General features: G+C 37.9%; 2 protein-coding genes across 2 annotated transcripts in view; both read left to right on the forward strand.

Annotated features, from left to right (window-relative positions):
- LOC111197112 (interaptin-like) overlaps positions 1-20,493 on the forward strand; it is a 526,024-nt gene that overhangs the window by 409,697 nt on the left and 95,834 nt on the right. The gene's annotated exons all lie outside the window — the stretch shown is intronic.
- On the forward strand, positions 5,429-6,568 carry LOC103023020 (GTPase IMAP family member 4-like). Its single transcript, XM_049475872.1, has one exon. It carries the CDS (start codon positions 5,478-5,480, stop codon positions 6,249-6,251), a length of 774 nt encoding a protein of 257 aa, XP_049331829.1. The 5' UTR covers positions 5,429-5,477; the 3' UTR covers positions 6,252-6,568.

The following is a 20,493-nucleotide window of genomic DNA, read 5'->3' on the forward strand; positions in this document are numbered from 1 at the left end:
CAGTGTCTTTTTGAACGTAGGACCAGGACTGGGCCTACACTGGTTTCTGACTGTTCTTGAAGCTGGCTGAGATCCGGCCACCGAACTCGGTCCAGTGCCCAACATTGGGCTGAATAGAGTAAGCAAACTGCTTGTAACTGAAAGTACCTTGTCTTTACTGTTGGTGAATTTGTTTTCTAAGAACTAGGAGGTTCAGGAACCTACAATGTTATTCCTACTACTACAAGCTACAAGCTATTTGTACATAAAATTTAAGTAAATAACCACTTCGTACATCAGAACATCAATATGATTATAAAATATTATTATAGGAAACACTAATAAGGAACTCACCACTGGTTTAAATAAAGTATTCTGTTTACTCAATTAGTGTTAATGAGAGAAAAACTGTTTGTCTGGAAGCTCAAAGAAAGACATAAAACAAAGATTATATTAAATGTATCTTTAATTCATAAATTTTACATATAAAAAAGGGAAAAGAAGAAAACAGAAACAGAATACAATTGGCAAATCCTTTTTTAACTCATTCAGTTGAATACACTACAAAGACAAGAAATTTAATGTTGCAAATATTCACTCATTTTGAATTTGATGCCTGTAACATGTTCCAAAAGTTAAGGCAGGGGTAACAACATTATGCATGCATTATGAAGATCAAATACAAGAACTGAGACCCCGGACTGTTTCTTTAACTAGCTGAGCTCCACAGTACAGTTAATAAGCTCTGCACGACAGTGCTCTTACTGCCTCTCCCTATTAGGCTACAGAGGGGCATGTAGTGTTGTGTTACAGTGTTTGTTGTTGCGCCGCTAAAGTATGGAGGATGAAGAAAAAGAAATCCAACAGATTTGAAAGAATCAGAAAAAAATCAAATCGTGACCGCAAGAATAAATTCTGAATCGAATTGTGGGATTCCCAAAGATTCACAGCCCTACTCTGTACTATGAATAACACTGGTTTAATAGGTTAGCCCAAACAAAGGTTTGGCACCTGTGTTGTTACTTTTTACCGTATTTATTTTTATTTGCATCTGTTTGCATCTGATCAGAGATGCAGCCAAGAGACCCATGATCACTCTGGATGAACTGCAGAGATCTACAGCTGAGTTGAGAGACTCTGTTCATAGGACAACAATCAGTCGTACACTGCACAAATCTGGTCTTTATGGAATAATGGAAAGAAGAAAGCCATTTCTCAAAGATATCCATAAAAAGTCTAGTTTAAAGTTTGCCACAAGCCATCTGGGAGACTCACCAAACATGTGGAAGAAGGTTCTGTGGTCAGATCAAACCAAAATCGAACTTTTTGGCCACAATGCAAAACGTTATGTTTGGCGTAAAAGCAACACAGCTCATAACCCTAAACACATCATCCTCACTGTTAAACATGGTGGTGGCAGCATCATGGTTTGGGCCTGCTTTTCTTCAGCAGGGACAGGAAAGATGGTTAAAATTGATGGGAAGATGGATGGAGCCAAATACAGGACCATTCTGGAAGAAAACCTGTTGGAGTCTGTAAAAGACCTGAGTCTGGGACGGAGATTTATCTTCCAACAAGACAATGATCCAAAACATAAAGCAAAATCTACAATGGAATGGTTCACAAATAAACGTATCCAGGTGTTAGAATGGCCAAGTTAAACTCCAGACCTGAATCCAATCAAGAATCCGTGGAAAGAGCTGAAAACTGCTGTTCACAAACCGACGCTCTCCATCCAACCTCACTGAGCTCCAGCTGTTTTGTAAGGAAGAATGGGCAAAAATTTCAGTCTCTCGATGTGCAAAACTGAGAGAGACAAACCCAAAGCGACTTGCAGCTGTAATCACAGCAAAAGGTGGCGCCACATATTAACACAAGGGGGTGAATAATATTGCACGCCCCACTTTTCAGTTTTTATTTCTATTTTTTTTTTAAATATCCAATACATTTCGCAATTGTGTCCCACTTCTTGTTGATTCTTCACAAAAAAAATTACAATTTCATATCTTTATGTTTGAAGCCTGAAATGTGGCAAAAGGTTGAAAAGTTTACTTTTGCAAGCTACTGTATGTGCTTCGTTGAAAAAAAACTTTTCTTTAATGTTGACACAATGTTGATATTAAAACATAAAAAAGCGTAATTGTGTAGACATGAATTACTTGAAACCCTGAGCTAATGTGTATATAATTGTCAGCTCAGACCCACTCCATCTGCTGATATGAATTTATAAGTGTTTAACCTGCAAACAGAGGTTCAAAGACTTTGAATCACCAGCCTTTTAAAAACACTTAACTAAAATCAGTTTCCATAAGAAATCATAATGACTAATTATGACCTGGAAATTGATACTTATCTATGTCCCTAGGTAGGGGCATGGGCCACCCAGCTTTTATAGCCTTGAGTGGGTGGAGAAAATTGCTGGTGCAAAGGAGGATTCAGTAGACCTGCGTAAAGAGAAACATTAACAGTTACATTTTGATGTGTTTGATATTGTTAATGTTAAAAATAACAATTAAAACTACCAACATTAAAGATAATAATGACTTCATATAAATGATCCCACTACCACTATGTCTACTACTTTTACTAATATTAAAATTAAAATGTTTTTTAATAAATTTAATTAAATTGAAATAAAATTATCCTACAGTTGCAAAACAATTTTATATTACACTCTAAAAAGTAATTCTGTGTTTTAGTCAGAAGAACTAATATTATTAAGTTGAGTGAACTTACCGGCCAGAACAACTCAATAAAATGAGTTCAGAGAACTTCAACCTGAAAACTTAAAAATGTTTGTTGAGCCAATGAAAAAATGTGATTTGAACCAACTTTTATTCACTACACGTGTCAATGCTCTTTCCACAGTGTTGGTTTATACAGCTTTCCCATAAGGCTCCTGGCACCATATATTTGCATATTGGGTGTGGCCTCTCCCTTACTTACCATCTTTGTGTTGTCTGTTGCCCAAAGCTACCTTGTCCTGGGTGTGAAGTAATGTAATTTATGTGTTGATTGGCAGGTCTCAGTGTTTGTAGGCTGTAAGAGCACATTAACTTAATTCTGTGTTTCTAGTGATCACAGTATGCTGGCTTGGAGCTACAGAGTTAATTCTTTATGGAGTTTACTCTTGTACTCCATTATTATACTGTCAGTTAAGTTGAACTGATTCAAGTTAAAATCTAGCTTTGACTTAGTTAAGTTGAATAAACTTAAAATTGTATGTATTTACATCTTAACTGAGTCAAATCTAAATGACAACTTGACTGAATTAACTTGAATATACTTAAAATGTTATGTATTCACAAAGCAAAATGATGAGTTAAGTCAATTAATATTTTTTTACAGTGTAGGAATAAAATAATTGTTCAGGTTAAAAATAACACTATTAACAACTATTAGTATCAATTGTAGTATACTGTACAATACTATAATAAATTCAATAACTACTAATATGTGACATGAAGATGTTTATTTTAAAAAAGAACAACAAAATCTGAGCATTAAATACTATTTTCAGTCTCTCCTCCATTTTGTGAAATGAACTTATCTGATTGCTTTGTTGCTTTATGTGACCTGTGGTATAGTAATAACCTGACTACGCCACCTGGGGGGTTTCACCCCAGGAAATACCTTAGAATTATAAACTATAAAAGAAGGCACTTACACAGGTAAGTCTGAATAACATACAGAGACGTGAACTTAAGAGTCAAGAAGATTTATTAATTAAACACTCATAAAAAAAAAACACTAATTTATTAATATAGAGTAAAATCAACAAAAACATGCAAGAAGAAAATTACACAGGAGCTCCAAAAGCTGGGCTACTGGCTGTGGGCATCCAACGTTTTCTAAGTCTCTAACACACACACACACACACACACACACACACACACACACACACACACACACACACACACACACACACGCACGCAGTGCACGTGAACTCACACCACAGCAATTAAGGTGCCAAACCACGAGTGAACAGACAGGAAGGGAGCATCACTGGAGCACCCCACCACAGGAAGTGTAATCACAAGCACTCAGGTGTCCTATAAAAACAAAGACAATTAGAATGTATAATTCTCAGGCCACTAAAATCACGAGGATGCCTCAGCCAAAATTACCCGCAAAAGAAACTAAGACCGACTTCTTAACAATATTCAAAGCACTGCAAAAGAAAAATCACATCAACTAAGCAACCAACTGAAAAAAAGGAAAATACACAGCATAAAGTAGTATCAAATGATCACGAAAATTTAGCAAATTAAACAAAAAATAAAACAAGAATAGAATAGAACCACATTATAAATCAAAAACCATATGGCCAAAGGCCATCAATAAACAAATACAAAGAAACACAAACGAAAGCAAAACTCAAAACAAACCCTATAAAACAGCAGCGGCTCCAATATCACTATGTAGATAGTAAAATATAATAATAGAATTAAACAGCTAAGGTGATGGCGTGGAACTGCTTCCCGGCCTGCACGTTCCAAGATTTAGGCGCCACCTAGACCAGTCAATGGCGATGCACGCACACACAGGGCCTGAGCATAAAGCAGGATAAACTGTTAGCCATTAGAGCCCGATTTCACAAGGCTTGTAAGCCATTACATGCTTACAATAGCCACTATAGAAGAGACAATATACCGCGGGCATACCTGTTTGTAAACGTTGTCACCAGCAACCCGCATACAGTCACGATAACGCAGTAAGGCCACGGCAACGGCTACTGTATTACAGTGGTTGCTGAAGCTTGTTGCTAATACACCAAGAGCCAAGGGGGAGAGGGGAAGCTTGTATAAAACACACGCCAACACACCTACACAGGGACAACAACTTGTTAATATGCACCATGAACCTAAAATAGTACCACATATAATAACCTACCTTCTCGCGACCACCAAAACACACCACAGCCAACAACAGACTGGCGATCTTAGTCCCTGCGCTGCTACCGTGCGTATATATAAACACACCGAGGCAAATGCTAACCTGATTTACACCTGGTGTTTCTGTGAGGGGAGGGGGAGACAGCGCAGCGGCTCGACTACGGTGGCTGAATGGGCTCACGCCGCCTAGCGCTCTGCGGGAAAAAAAGGAAGGGGGGGCTGGAAACAGTACGGCATCTTAACTGACAGCTGACAGCTAAAAACAAACGCTCGTGGATGAAGCAGTGTTCTGCTGGTCACATTTAGTTGCTTGTATTATACATACAATTATGAGAGGTTATCTCTCTTTTACTGGTGAACTTTTCAAAGCTCTAAAATGTTGCATAAAAGTACAATAATTATCATGATAATAAATAATAATGATCCAATGTAAAATCAAATAAATGCAACTACACTCCATTCTCAGCTAATACATATATATATTCTGAAACTATATTGGAAATAAATATCTTAACTGTTTAATAATAATTTGTTTTTCCTTTTTTTTCATCATGAATCTTTATAGAATCTTCCTCAGATACAGGAGGTCTAAGGATTGTTCTCATGGGGAAGACTGGAGTGGGGAAGAGTGCTACAGGAAACACCATCCTGCAGAAAGAGGTTTTCAAAGAGTTACTTTCCTCTAAGTCAGTTACCAGCGTCTGTCAGAAAGAATCAGCTGAAGTCAGACGGAGACGGGTCACTGTGATCGACACTCCAGGACTGTTTGATACGAGTATTTCTAATAAAGAAATCATAAAGGAAATCGCTAAGTGTATCACCATGGCTGCACCAGGTCCACACGTCTTTCTGCTGGTGCTGACAGTGGGACGCTTCACACAAGAGGAGCAGGAAGCAGTGAAGATGATCCAAGATCTGTTTGGTGAAGAATCCAGAAGATACACCATGGTGCTCTTCACCAGAGGAGATGATCTGAGGAAAATGAGCATTGAAGATTATATTAAAGATTCTGATCAGAGCTTACAAAACATCATTAACCAGTGTGGAAACAGATACCACGTGTTCAACAACACAAATCCTGAAGACCAAACCCAGGTCACTGATCTACTGGAGAAGATCGACTCCATGGTGGCAGTGAATGGAGGGAGCTGCTACACTAATGAGATGTTCCAGAACACAGAGAAAGCTCTACAAGAAGAACAGGAGAGAATCCTGAAGGAGAAGAAGGAGGAGATAGAGAGAGAGAAAGAAGAACTGAGAGCCAAACATGAAGCTGAACTGGAGAAACTGAAGAAGATCGTGGAGAAAGAATGGCAAAATGTGGAAAATGAGAAAAAATACAAGAGGAAGAGTTTCAGAAAAAAGAAGCTCAAATAAAGAAGGATACGAATGAGGAGCGAAAGAAAGAGTTGGATGAAAAACTCAAAGAACAGAGAAAGACTTTCAAAAAGGAGATGGAAAAGAAAGAGCAGACTAATAAAAAACAGTTGAAGAACGATCTGCAATATCAGAAAGATAAATATGAGAGAGAGAAAGAAAACATAAAGAAGCAGGCGGAGGAGAAGGCGAGATGACAAGCAGAAGAGGAATTCTGCGCTAAACTGGAAAAAGAAACAAAGAGAAGTATAGGAGCACTAATAGGATCTGTATTTGGACCATTAGGTGCAATAATTGGAGCATCAATAGGGAAAACATTAGGAGCAGATTGAAATGCTTTATGAAAGATATGGATTCTAGACTAAAACACTTAAAGTATGATATCTCTGTTACATGTACTCTGTTTTCCTGTATGTAAAATGCAGCCTCTACATTTATCCCATGAAATTTCTTATCTTAAATTACTCATGCTGATCAGAACAACATCAATGTCTGTTACCATACACAACACATTTCAGACTAGTGTCATGTCTGGTCCTGAAAGCGCTCCTGTTTCTTCCACACTGAGCTCTACGGAGGTTCTCAGTCGAACAACTACACTACCCAGAGCACACCACCCGCTGACATCACGCACACACCTGATCACATGACACATCACCTCCTTCCTCCAGAAAGTCCTGAAGACTGATCACTGGCACTATAAAAGAGCTCCTCACGCGCACACCTGTTCCGAGTATTGTTGGTTTATCCTCATTACACAGCGTTTCTGATCTCTAGACTCTGAATTTCGTGTATGACCTTGTTCTTGTTTTTAGACGCCGATTTTTGCCTGTTCCTCTATTATTGAATTTACCGTGTTTGACCTGGACTGTTTATCGTTTCTGCCTTTTTGTCTAACCCTGCTGCTGGCCTTCCTGTGTATGATTCTCTGGACTGGTCCAGTTTATGGTATGGTTTTGTCTACGTGGCTCCTGTCTGCTGGTTATTTACTGCTTCTGTTTTTGACTACTCCTGTACCGCTGTATTCTTTAATAAAGAACAAAATCTGTATCTGCGTGTGTCCTGTCCCAAATATGACAACTAGTTATTTTAATTGGGACACCTACTCATTTATCTTTCTTTAGTGTATTTAAAAAGAGTTCATTCTGTTTTTGTTAAAGCCACAGAAAGACTTTCTACTAAATCTACATGTTAGGATGATTTGGAGACTCAACAAGTCCACCAACAAAGTAATCTAAAAGTATTGGGTGGAGCACCATCATTCCACAAAACACAGTTCCACTTCACCACAGATCAATATTGGAGGCTCTTTAGACCTTTAGAGCATGAACCTGGCTTTAGACATGGTTGTGTGTTTCATGTTTGTTAATTAACGAAAAAAACAGTTGTGTGTAAAGTTTGCTGATTAGGTTTTTACAGAAGCTTTAATCACACAATCAGTAACAGTAACAGTAAAGCTGACTTCTGCATTTCTGCAGGTGAAAGACAATACCAGCACAAATGATTAATAAACAAATCTGTCATTATATATTTAATTAAATGTATTAATGGAAATTATTTTAATATGAGCTGTGAAATATAAACCCTGAGGAAATCTGCAGCTTCATTTAAAATGTGATAAAGCATGTAGCAAGTAAAACTGTTAGCATACGGTCTGAATGTCAGGCTGTGTTAATATTCTGTATTATCTTTATATCTACTGATCATAATCAAGTTTATGATTGTTTATTTAACTAACAGTGACTGTACCCAAATGTGGCTTCTAATAAACTCATTTACTCTTATTTTTGTAATTCTGTTTATTAATGCTTGTTTCTTCTGCAGTACAAAATTATGCAGGGGTCTTAATTACCATGTGTTTCACTCTATAACACTGTTATAACCAGTATCACAATTACTATTCTTATTATATCCTAGTGAAGCACACAGTAGTACATCATTCATTAACACTCCTTCATTATCTAGTATTGAATGTGGTTCATGCACTTAAAGACCTTAACAGAAATGTTTTTTTACAAAACACTAATATAAGAAGTAATAAAACGCTCATACTGGATACTGTTGGATTAAGCTAATTAAAATTATTTAGTCAACTATTCTGGTTAATCAGTTGAGAGCAAAGCTGGCTACACAGCAGTTATGAACCAAAACCAGGTTCTTGAAAATCAAGTCTAAATCTTTTTCTTATGTTTGGTTTAGTCTATAAATCACCTCAGACTGAAGACTGGAATTGCTGCAGTTTGAGCTCCATTAACTGATGCTGAGTAAATGTTCCTTAAATGAATAAACATTCTTTATGAAAATTCTCCAAGAAGTGGAGAACATTTCTCTACAGAAATGTGTGTAAAATTTGTGTGTAAAAGTTAAACACCAATCACTCTTTCATCTCGACCAGTATGTGTGTGTGTACTGCACCCCCTGCTGGAGTAAAGTGTGTAAACAATGTAGAGTGTATGAAAGTGTTTACAGTTCACAACAACAACAATTTACAGTTTTGTATGAATGATCATTAGTGCTGATGCTATTAAAGAAATAACTATCATTTAAATAATTACAATTCAGCTTAATTTAGTACAACTTATATTACAATTCATTAATATAAATAATCGATTTATGTATCTTCATTCCTGGACTGTCTATATAAGATAAAATATTAAATATTCAAATAGTGAGGTTGGTCTGCAAAACTGATTACAATAAGTAAAGCTGATAATACTGTTTCTCTATTTTATGTTATATTACAACATATATTTAAGTATTATATATATATTCCAAAATAATTGCTCTGTGATTGGCTATAACACATTTTGCTCAATCAATAACTGCTCTGTGATTGTCTGTAACACATTTAGTTGAACCCAACACTGCTCTGTGATTGGTTATAACACCTTAAACCAAACCCAACACTGCTCTGTGATTGGTTATAACACCTTAAGCCAAACCCAACACTGCTCTGTGATTGGTTATAACACCTTAAGCCAAACCCATCACTGCTCCGTGATTGTCTGTAACACATTTAGTTGAACCCAACATTGCTCTGTGATTGGTTATAACATCTTAAACCAAATCCAACACTGCTCTGTGATTGGTTATAACACCTTAAGCCAAACCCATCACTGCTCTGTGATTGGTTATAACATCTTAAACCAAGTCCAACACTGCTCTGTGATTGGTTATAACATCTTAAACCAAACCCAACACTGCTCTGTGATTGGTTATAACACCTTTAACTAAACCCATCACTGCTCTGTGATCAGCCAGGTTTTCATCTCTCCTTAATTTAAAATCAGAGCAGAAATATAAGAAGAGACACAGCGCTGCTCTACTGAACATAGACTACTAATATATACATCATATTATCATCACACACATCTTCTGAAGAAGAGCTGAAAGTTACTTTCACTTTCACAGATCATGTGACCTCAGTGACTCCTCCTCCTCCTCTGCAGCAGCTCTGATTTCACAGTGATGGAAGATTCTGGAATAGAGTGATGTGTGTAATGAGTGTAGAACAGAGTAAAGCTCTGACTGTAATGATTCTGTAAATATCAGAAAACAGCAGAGTAACACCAAATCCAGAAACTGAAGTTAAATAAAGTCTTTAATTCAGCAGTTCTGTAAACTATCACTGTTTCTTTATGATTGATGGTAGTTAAGGTAATGTATGTAGGAGTGTTTTTCTCTCCTGTATTTAACTCCTACAGTGGTACTGCTGGTTAATCTGCAGAGACTATAAATAATAAACTCCCAGCAGGAGAGCACAACATGAAGGAACTCAATGTTACATTAAAACCTCCAAACTAAAACACTTAAAACACAGTAAACTGGCTAATACACCCCAGCGGGTGTGTCAACCTCCATCAACAGCTCACTCTGATTTACCCAACAAGTTTTTGATATCATGAAACTAAATACTACATAGCATTTAGTGGATGCTTTTATCCAAAGCAACTTACAAATAAAGATGTACATTAGAGTCTGATGTTCTATATTCCTCATACCTGTACACACAGGAGCTGCAGTAGAGAGATCAGTGTGCTGTTAATGAATCAGGAGGAACAGGACAGAGTTCATACTTGAGTTTAGATATTTAGGCTTGGATTAAGGGTTTTGTACTAGTTGTGTACTATATAGTTTTCTGATTATGGTTTTCATGCATATGTTTTTATGTTCTGTATAGTTTATGTTTAGCTGATATTCTGTGTCTGTGTAAAAAATGTTTATTTTAGATGATTTGATGTCTGTATTCTGTGATTAACATGATGTTTTAATGATAAGAAAAAACGTGTTACTGTGCACTGACTGTGCACTAGATGGTAGCTCTCTCCAGTCTCTACATGCTGATCCTCTGACTCACTCTCAGTATTAATAGTATAGTATTAATTAGTATAGACAGATCTAAAAGGATTGAGCATTGTTATATTTCTATCAACAATTGTAAGCGTTAAAAAAATTAGCAGGAAATAATAATAAGAAGAAACAATAATAAGGAATGATGTTCCCTCTACATTATTCTATTCGTTTACAGCGGTCTTCTCATCATCCAAATTTTTTACATTTCATTTATCAGAACCATGAATCAAGCACTGTTTAATCAGGACATACTGAAACTCTAAAATACTAAACTCTCAATAAACTTTCCTGATGTGATTATTTTATTCTTGCTGATAATATGAACACCAGCAGATGGCGCTCTGTGCACTACAATAGACATATTTGATGCTAGTTGCCTAAATTAGGCTACAGAAAATATGGAAATGAATTAGTGCCAAATTGAAAAGCAAACACTATCGTGGAACAATGTAAATGCAATCTGAAAAAAAAAGATTGCTTTTCCACACTAACATGCAGAATAATTGGCAAAAACGAAATTACATTACATTTCACTGCACTTGATCTCTTTATTGAAAAGCAGTACACAAGATTGAACAGTTTCCATCATTTTGAATTCTAAAGCATCAAATACTATTTTTTTATGGCCTTGTAGGTGAGAGCGAGCATTGCTTGTGACAAGTTTAAAAGATCATTATTTACAGCAAACATTGTTTTAATAATACAAACCCAGTCAGTTGAAATCCACTAAATAAGTTTCATGCCGAATTCAGCACCTCTGCCAGGGAACGCACCCCCTGCCCCCAGCACCCCTTGAAAAAATCTTGGTTTGATAACATTTTCTTTCCATGTATTGGTAATTATAAACAAAAAAATATTGGCAAAAACGTATGAATAATCGCATTAGAGCTCATTTTAAGAATAATTCCGTATTGTTCATTGTAAAGGGCTTGTAAAATAAGAATTATTTAAATTACAAATATAGCCCAAATTCAACTGTCATGTATTTTTCTGTTTTTTTGTTTATACTTAAATTTTTATTTGATTGATTTGTTTTTCCCTATTTTTATTATATTCAGATTATTCCACATTTTATTTTATTATTTAATGTCTATACACCTATGTAAAATTATTTTATTAAACATTTATTTTTTCATTGTTTTTATTTGTTTTATATTACTTATTGATTTACATTTTTTATTAATGTATTGTGAATCACTTTGAGCTGCATTTTTATGCATGACTCGGCTATGTAAAAAAAAGTGGTCTGCCTGAAAACACACTCCCTGTAACAACTTTAATCTGATAATAGTACGACTTTAATCTCGAAGTCAATTATTTGTATTTGTTTTAAGAGTGGTCCTAAACGTTGTGTATAAATAATGGCGCTGAGTGGGACAGGTGTTTTCTAATGTCCTGCTCCCGGTTAGACCGCTGGAGCGTTAAGTTGTTCCAGAATGTTCTTCAGCGTATTGTTTTAAGTGTGAGAACAGGGCCATGTGCTCTAAAATCCACTCCACTCCACAGCACATACTCACCTGTAACTGCACCAGCCTCCATTTATAGAATTACAAAAGCGAGCAATGAGAATCATACACAAAGTTGGATTTTTAGAAAATAGTAATAATCTTTTTATTCAATTAAAATTACTTAAGATTAAGATTCATGACATCGTAAACTATTACACAGTACAGATTCTATTCAAGGCGTTTAACAACTTACTACCAAGTAATATCCAGAAGTTTTTCATAGTTAAAGAGTGTGCTCATAATCTTAGAGATTTTGCTAAGTTTTCATCATGCAAAGCTAGAACTTCCAGGAAAAAAAATTGTGTGTCTGTATGTGGAGTTAAATTATGGAATAGCCTGGACTCCAAACACAAGCAATGCCAAAGTATTCATAAATATAAGTTACATTATAAAAAGATGGTTTGGGATCAGTATACAGTGATTGTGGGTATCTGTCTTTTATGATTGTTTTTTTTTTCCTTACCATTGCATGTTTGTTGTTCTGTTATCACTGTTGGTATGTGCTTTCTATGTTTGTTTTGTTTTTTTCTTCTTCTTTTTTTCTTTTTTCTTTGTTACCGTAACTAGTATTGTTGCCCTCTTACCATTGTTGGTATGTTGTTATGCGTCGCTGCTTGTTTATAGTATTAGAACTTTCTTTACTACCGTACTACAGTATTTGTAAATATAATTTTCTCTGTTGTTAAATTCATTTAATTTAAGTTGATGGGAAGTGGCTACGTAAGCTATGTAAGTTATGTTAATTTTGAAGAAAGGGGTGGGTTTAAATAAGTTTTCTTCTTCCCACTCCTTTTTGAGTAGCTGTATTGTATATCTTTTGCTCAAAATAAAAAAGCAAAAAAAACAAAACAAAAAAAAAACATTGTTTATTTCCTCTTTTATCCTGTTGCTGAAAGACATTTCTTCAGGTTTAAAGTACAGATTAAAGTACAGCTTCCTCACTCTAGGCTAGCGCCAGAACCTTATAAATGAGGAGTTGAAAGAAAAGCTTGACTTCCACTCAGGTAAAATAAACTGATACTACAACTTTAAATTTTATGTTATTTTATGTTTACACTATTTGTCAGACTTTATAAAGGTATTATTTTAAGAGAACTTACTAACTAGTTTGTATTAAGTGAATAAATCCATGTAGTAAACAATAAAACAAGTGGAATATAAACAATACAATAATATATGGTAGCATTATTTATTGTGACACATTGTGTACTTTTTTGAGCATCTTGTGGATAATGTCAGTACATATTACTGTACTGGATACGGAAGAGTAATTGAATAGCAGTTTTTTACAGTCTGCAACTACAGATACATTTTATCTGTAATTGCAGAATATCAGATCATAATATCATATTATCATAATATCATAATAAATATTATGTATCATGAAAATGTTTTCAGATAATGTGTTAAATTATATTTTTGCTGTTTAGAATCACTACACTGCCTTGAGCAATAGTGACTGGAACTGAAAATTCTGCTGGATTAAAAAAGTTCACAGAGCAGAAAGTCAAGTTAATCAAGTTAAGTTAAGTTAATCATGTAAAGTGCTGCAAGTGCACGTGTATAAAATAAACACTGTATAAAAATGCAATCTGCTTCTGCTGCATTGCTTATAAGCACTCTTTCAAGCCACGGGTTATGTGATGTTCTCATAATGAATAGCTTTTAAAAGAGGGAAAGAACTGCTGACGGCCAAACTGAAAACAAACTGCTTTACTGTTGAAGCTAAATGGTGCTGTGGTAGACGCAGAGACAGGAAAATATGTTGTGGAACTTTAGGTGGTTTGGAGGAAGCACAAGGTTCAAGTTCACCATCCCAGCACTCGTAGCCTTGTGTGAAAATAAAGTTCTAAATGGTGTGTGGAACTGAAATTACAAAAATGTTGGTGGAGAAAAAGCCAGCTTTTACTGTATGGACAAGTGTTAAATAAAGAGAACTCAAAAATGAGAGATTATTCTCCTAATAAGGCACATAGGTTTAATGAAATTATACAGAGCCATTGTTAAGAACACTAGTAGAATCATTATCTCTCATGTGTGAATAGGCATGATTGGCAAAGGCTTGGCTAATAAGATATATAATCTATGTTGACAGAAAACTACTGTTGTCAGGTGATACACTTGAAAGCTGACAGGAAGCAGTGCACCGTGTAAGCCGTTGAAATGCAGTGGTTTCCTGTCAAATTTGCACCCTTGTGGTTTTTTTTTCACATTTGCATCTGAGCTGGAAAAAGTACCCATCTTTTGCCGAAAGAGAAAGAGAGAAACCAAAAGCAATGTGAAGGAGTGAGGACCCTTGGGTGTTTTCTACCCTAACCCAACACAGACTTCACCTAAGCAGTTATACCTTTATGCAAATGACATGTAAATCAATATGATCCAATACAATTGGACAGAATCTATCAGTATGACCAGGGCTGAAATGGGATAAAAAAATCGGCCCTGGCATTTTTGGTTTAGACCGGCCCCTCATAATTAGTAGAGCACAACCAACTTGTAATTTATGTAATTAAGGGAGAGAGAGTGAGAGGGGGAGAGAGAAGGGGAAAGAGACAGAGAGGAAGAGAGAAAGAGAGAGAGAAGAGAGAGGAGGGAGAAAGAGTGGGAGGGGGAGAAAGAAGGGGAAAGAGACAGAGAGGAAGAAGGAAATAGAGAGAGAAGAGAGAGGAGGGAGAGAGAATGAGAGGGGGAGAGAGAAGGGGAAAGAGACAGAGAGGAAGAAGAAGAAAGAGTGGGAGGGGGAGAGAGAAGGGGAAAGAGACAGAGGAGGAGAGAAAGAGAGAGAGAAGAGAGAGGGGGGAGAAAGAGTGGCAGGTGGAGAGAGAAGGGGAAAGAGACAGAGAGGAAGAGGAAAATACAGAGAGAGAAGAGAGAGGGGGGAGAAAGAGTGGGAGGGGGAGAGAGAAGGGGAAAGAGACAGAGAGGAAGAGGAAAATAGAGAGAGAAGAGAGAGGAGGGAGAAAGAGTGGGAGGGGGAGAGAGAAGGGGAAAGAGACAGAGAGGAAGAGGAAAATAGAGAGAGAAGAGAGAGGGGGGAGAAAGAGTGGGAGGGGGAGAGAGAAGGGGAGTTTACAAACCCTTTATTGAAAAATCAGTTAGACAAAGACATGATCACACGCTAGTGAAAAAACTAAAAATTACATCACCAGGAAAAGAACAATTCACCTTCCTCCAGTAACACAAAACCTCCAGTGACACACCATTTTCTCTCAAACTCAGACTCATTTTGAGTATTTTGATAAAACAGATACTCAACACTTACCCGAGACTCCACCAGAGCTTTAAACAGTGTAACAACATTAAAATCCTTCCCATCTACCTTCAGTCTGAAAGATTTCCAAATGGCCAGTTTTGCCTGTCCCAGCAAAAAGTTCACAAAAGTACATTTAAAACTGAGAGATTTTGTGTATTTGCACCCAAATATAAAAAGGACCTTAGAGAAAATCAACCCCATCTCCCGGAGGACCATGCTTAGCAAATCAATAAGTGGTGCTAGTCTGGAACATTCAGTAAAGGAGTGAAACACAGTGTCAGGGGACTGACAAAATAAACAGAGTGGAGACACAGCTGGAGTCATTTTGGACACATACACATTGGTAGGTAAAATACAATGCAAAATTCGCCACTGAAGGTCTCCAGAGCGCTTAGGCAGAGGGGCCTTGTACAGGAGCCGCCATGATGGTCTCAGATCATCAGGGACTGATAGATGGGTTCTCCATTTGGAGTCCACCCTCCCCTGCAGCTCAGTATAAAAATCAGATTTAACACAGCTCTGGTACAGGACCCTCTTATCAGCACTAGAAAGAGACACATTCAGCACACCATCAGTAGACAGAAGACTACCCTCCCCAGTCTCTACACCCCTAAAAACATTTGGCGTAATGTCCAACTCTGGAAAACCCTGGTGGTCAGGCTCACCAGACAAGGCAGAAGATATGAAAGCTCGGTACGGTTGAGAAAACGAGGCTCTTATTGTAGTCAATAAAAAATAAACCATACGTTCAGATTTCAACCCCACTTTAGCTTTAATTTCAGTGGCAGAAAGCCAATGCCCTGCAGCCAGATCAACAATGTCTTCAACCTTTACTACTTTTGCTCGGATAAAAGCAGCAATAGTAGAGCTCAGGCAATTTAAATTACAGTCAAAATATGGGTTAGAGAATAGAGGCTCATCTAACCCAAAATGAGCCTCGTCTTCCCTTTCCACCGTAAACGAGCCCCATGCACTGAGCACAGAACCATAAAAACCTGACACAGATAACCGTTTCACATCATCATACGACATCAAAAACAGCTGCTTATCAAGACCCAGCCCACCAATGGTCCTAAGTAATGCCAGACCAAAACGAACCCATGGGGTGGATTCATCTTGGTACAGTAGTTTCTTAAGGGGAAAGAGGCAGAGAGGAGGAGAGAAAGAGAGAGAAGAGAGAGGGGGGAGAAAGAGTGGCAGGTGGAGAGAGAAGGGGAAAGAGACAGAGAGGAAGAGGAAAATAGAGAGAGAAGAGAGGAGAGAGAGAAAGAGTGGCAGGTGGAGAGAGAAGAGGAAAGAGAGGAAGAGGAAAATAGAGAGAGGAGGGAGAGAGAGTGAGAGGGGGAGAGAGAAGGGGAAAGAGAAAGAGAGGAAGAGGAAAAGAGAGAGAGAAGAGAGAGGAGGGAGAAAGAGTGGCAGGTGGAGAGAGAAGGGGAAACAGACAGAGAGGAGGAGAGAAAGAGAGAGAGAAGAGAGAGGGGGGGAGAAAGAGTGGCAGGTGGAGAGAGAAGGGGAAAGAGACAGAGATGAAGAGGAAAATAGAGAGAGAAGAGAAAGGAGTGAGAAAGAGTGGCAGGTGGAGAGAGAAGGGGAAAGAGACAGAGAGAAAGAGGAAAATAGAGAGAGGAGGGAGAAAGAGTGGCAGGTGGAGAGAGAAGGGGAAAGAGACAGAGAGGAAGAGGAAAATAGAGAGAGAAGAGAAAGGAGTGAGAAAGAGTGGCAGGTGGAGAGAGAAGGGGAAAGAGACAGAGAGAAAGAGGAAAATAGAGAGAGGAGAGAGTGAGAGGGGGAGAGAGAAGGGGAAAGAGACAGAGAGGAAGAGGAAAAAAGAGAGAGGGGGGAGAAAGAGTGGCAGGTAAAGAGAGAGAAGGGGAAAGAGACAGAGAGGAAGAGGAAAATAGAGAGAGAAGAGAGAGGAGGGAGAAAGAGTGGGAGGGGGAGAGAGAAGGGGAAAGAGACAGAGAGGAAGAGGAAAATAGAGAGAGAAGAGAGAGGAGGGAGAAAGAGTGGGAGGGGGAGAGAGAAGAGGAAAGAGAAGGGGGGAAGAGGAAAATAGAGAAAGAAGAGAGAGGAGGGAGAAAGAGTGGGAGGGGGAGAGAGAAGGGGAAAGCAGAGACTGTAGAAAAGATGGACGCCGTGTCATTCAAAGAAAATGAAGCCAAAATCTTCCGCCATGTTTGTGATCCTGAAACCCGAGTCTGCGCAGTAGAGACCAGAGGAGGGAGAAAGACTGTGGAGAGACAGCCTCCTCATTTAAATAACCCCGCCCCTGAGGGCTGCCTCCACAGAGCTCACACAGTCTATGGTCCTACCCATACAGTCACTGGTCCCACCCCGGCTAGGTGTAACCCAGCCCTTTTACAATAACCACACCTGTTTTGAATAGAGCTGAATAACGTTTAAAAAAATGAATTCTGTGGGGATATAAAAATGTGACAGTATAAGCAGAGGTTACACTAGCTGCTGCATTTAAATAATGGAGGTAGAATTACAGTATATTGGAAAAAAAAGTGATTGAAAGTTTTGAAAGGGGGCGCCTGACCAGTGGTGGCTTCACTTTTGAGAGACAATGCTCTGTCCAGCTATACACAGTCTATGGGGGAAAGAGACAGAGAGGGAGAGGGAGATAGAGGGAGAAGAGAGAGGAAGAGAGGGGGAGAGTGAGTGAGAGGGAGACAGAGAGGGAGAGAAAAAGGATATCACATTATTTTAAAACATTCAAGTCCTGACTAATGGACATGGGCAAACGTGTGCAATACTAAAGAACTTTAATCATTTTAAAAGAAAAACATAATGACAACAGCTTGTGTGATAATGTGAAAAGGAAGGAAACACAAAGAGAGAGAAAGTTAGTTAGCAGCCTAATGCAAAGAGACTATCTAATATGCCAGATAAATTGAAGAAATGAAGGAGGCGGTATTGGAAGTACAACTATACTAAAATTAATTTCAACTCTTTATAAAGAAGCTTAATGGGATTTAGGTCAGTGCTTCGACTGGGCCATTCTAACACATAATTAATATATATTATACTGTAGCTCTGGCTGTATGTTTTGGGTGATTGTCTTGTTAGAAGGTGAATCTCCTTCCCACTCTCTTTTAGCAGCCACCAACAGTTTATTTTTTCAGGATTGCCCTGTATTAAGTTCCATCTATCTTCCCATCAACTTTGTCCAGCTTCCCTGTCCATGCTGAAGGACAGCATCCCCGAGAATGATGCTGTCACAGCGAGGATGAAACGTTCAGGTTGATGAGCAGTGCTACTTTTCCCCCACCCATAGTGCTTTGCATTTAGACCAAAAAGTTCAACTTTACCCTAAGCTAACAACAGCACCTTCTTCCACATGTTAGCTATGCATGACTTATAGTTGGACAGATAACTGCAACTCTTCCAGTTTGCTCAGGTTCAGCTTCTCCAGGATAGTTCTTTCATATGTTCCATTGCAAAAAGGTAGCAGTGTCTCCTAACACAGACTCACGAGCATGAAGGAGATACCTGGACAGAGGCCATATCAAAAAAAAGAACAAGACAGGGACGTAGAAGGACATCAACCCAGCAGTCAACCTAACTCTGATCCTTTCTGCAAGGACGTACAGAAGGAGCCCTACAAAGTGATCTCCAGTGGGTGACTGGTGTGCATGTGTCTGAAAAAACCCCCCCCCAAAAATACCAAGATCAAATATATCTTAAAGTATACATTATATGCATTAGTTATAAGAGCTGCTTTAAATCTGTAACACTATATAAAATTAAAATGGCTGTTCTAAAATAATAATTGTACAATGTTTTAAGATGTTTATAATGTTTATGTTTATGATCATTTATTCATATTTGTCCTAAAAATGTGCTTTAGATGTGACCAAATGTAATTGTAATGTGTAGGGCATTAATATCATGATATTACACTAAAAACAGTTATCAATTTCATATAACTAATTTGTATGAATAATATAAATTACACATATACTACAGTTATATTTAAAAAAAAAAAATATATATATATAACAAACATGAAAACATACTATTTTCTGATTTCATATTTTTCATATGTACATCTATAATATAGAATTAGATCAGAAACATATTATACATAAACAGTGTAAACACAGACACTGTTTCTCATGCATATTTTACTGACACCGGCAGGACCAATGTCTTTAAGCTTTCCAAATGGTCACATTGTACAGGTATATAATGATGAAAACACAAACTTGTATTTCATGTATAACATATGCTGTAATCTGATAATATAGACTGATGATCTGCATATTGTCAAATCACAGTGTCCTGCTCAAGAAACAAAGATTCATATACAGAGGATATCTAAGTATCATTAATGTAGTAATGATGTAACCAGATTTAAAAGGGGTTGACTGAATGTCTATTTCTAAAAGTATTTCATTGTTGGGTGGACAGGTATAAAGTAGTATAGTAAGGTAGATTATCTGCTGGGAACTTGATGAAGATGGTCATCAAGATGGCAGTGAGCATGGCTGCTATGTTGCGAGTTCCCACTTACTTTTGCAGTTTTTTGTTGTTTGTTTGTCACTCTTTTTTCACTAAATGTTACTGACATCAACGTGCAGTCCCTGGAAAACAAGCTGTGTGAGCTCCACACACGGATCACTTTCCAACGGGAGATACGAGACTGCAGCGTTCTCTACCACACAGAGACCTGGTTATCTACAGACATTCCTGACCACCCCGCGGGGTTCTCTCTGCACCGCACCTACAGATCCAAAGAGCTCTCCGGGAAAAGCAAGGGAGGTGGTGTATGTTTCCTGATCAACAATGCTTTACCTTTCATCAAGTCTTTTTGATCGCCGGAGCTGGAATATCTGATCATCTTCTGCCGGCCGTTGTGGCTACCCCGTGAGATTAAGGGACTGTGTTTAGCCGCGGTGTACATACACCTGCACACAGACTTAGACCCTGCACTCGGGAAGCTACATGTGGCCATCCACAAGCAGATGACCGTGTCCCTGGAGGCTGCACTCATTGTTACGGGGACTCTAACTGGAAAAAACTTTTTGTCCAGCATTATTCCAGCATATTACATGTTTTACACAAAAATCTCAGACAGTAGACTCCTGCTACACAAACATCCGGGATGCCTACAAAACCCTCC

Source organism: Astyanax mexicanus, chromosome 3 (assembly GCF_023375975.1).
Source record: "Astyanax mexicanus isolate ESR-SI-001 chromosome 3, AstMex3_surface, whole genome shotgun sequence".
In the NCBI taxonomy this organism is placed as follows: Eukaryota; Metazoa; Chordata; class Actinopteri; order Characiformes; family Acestrorhamphidae; genus Astyanax; species Astyanax mexicanus.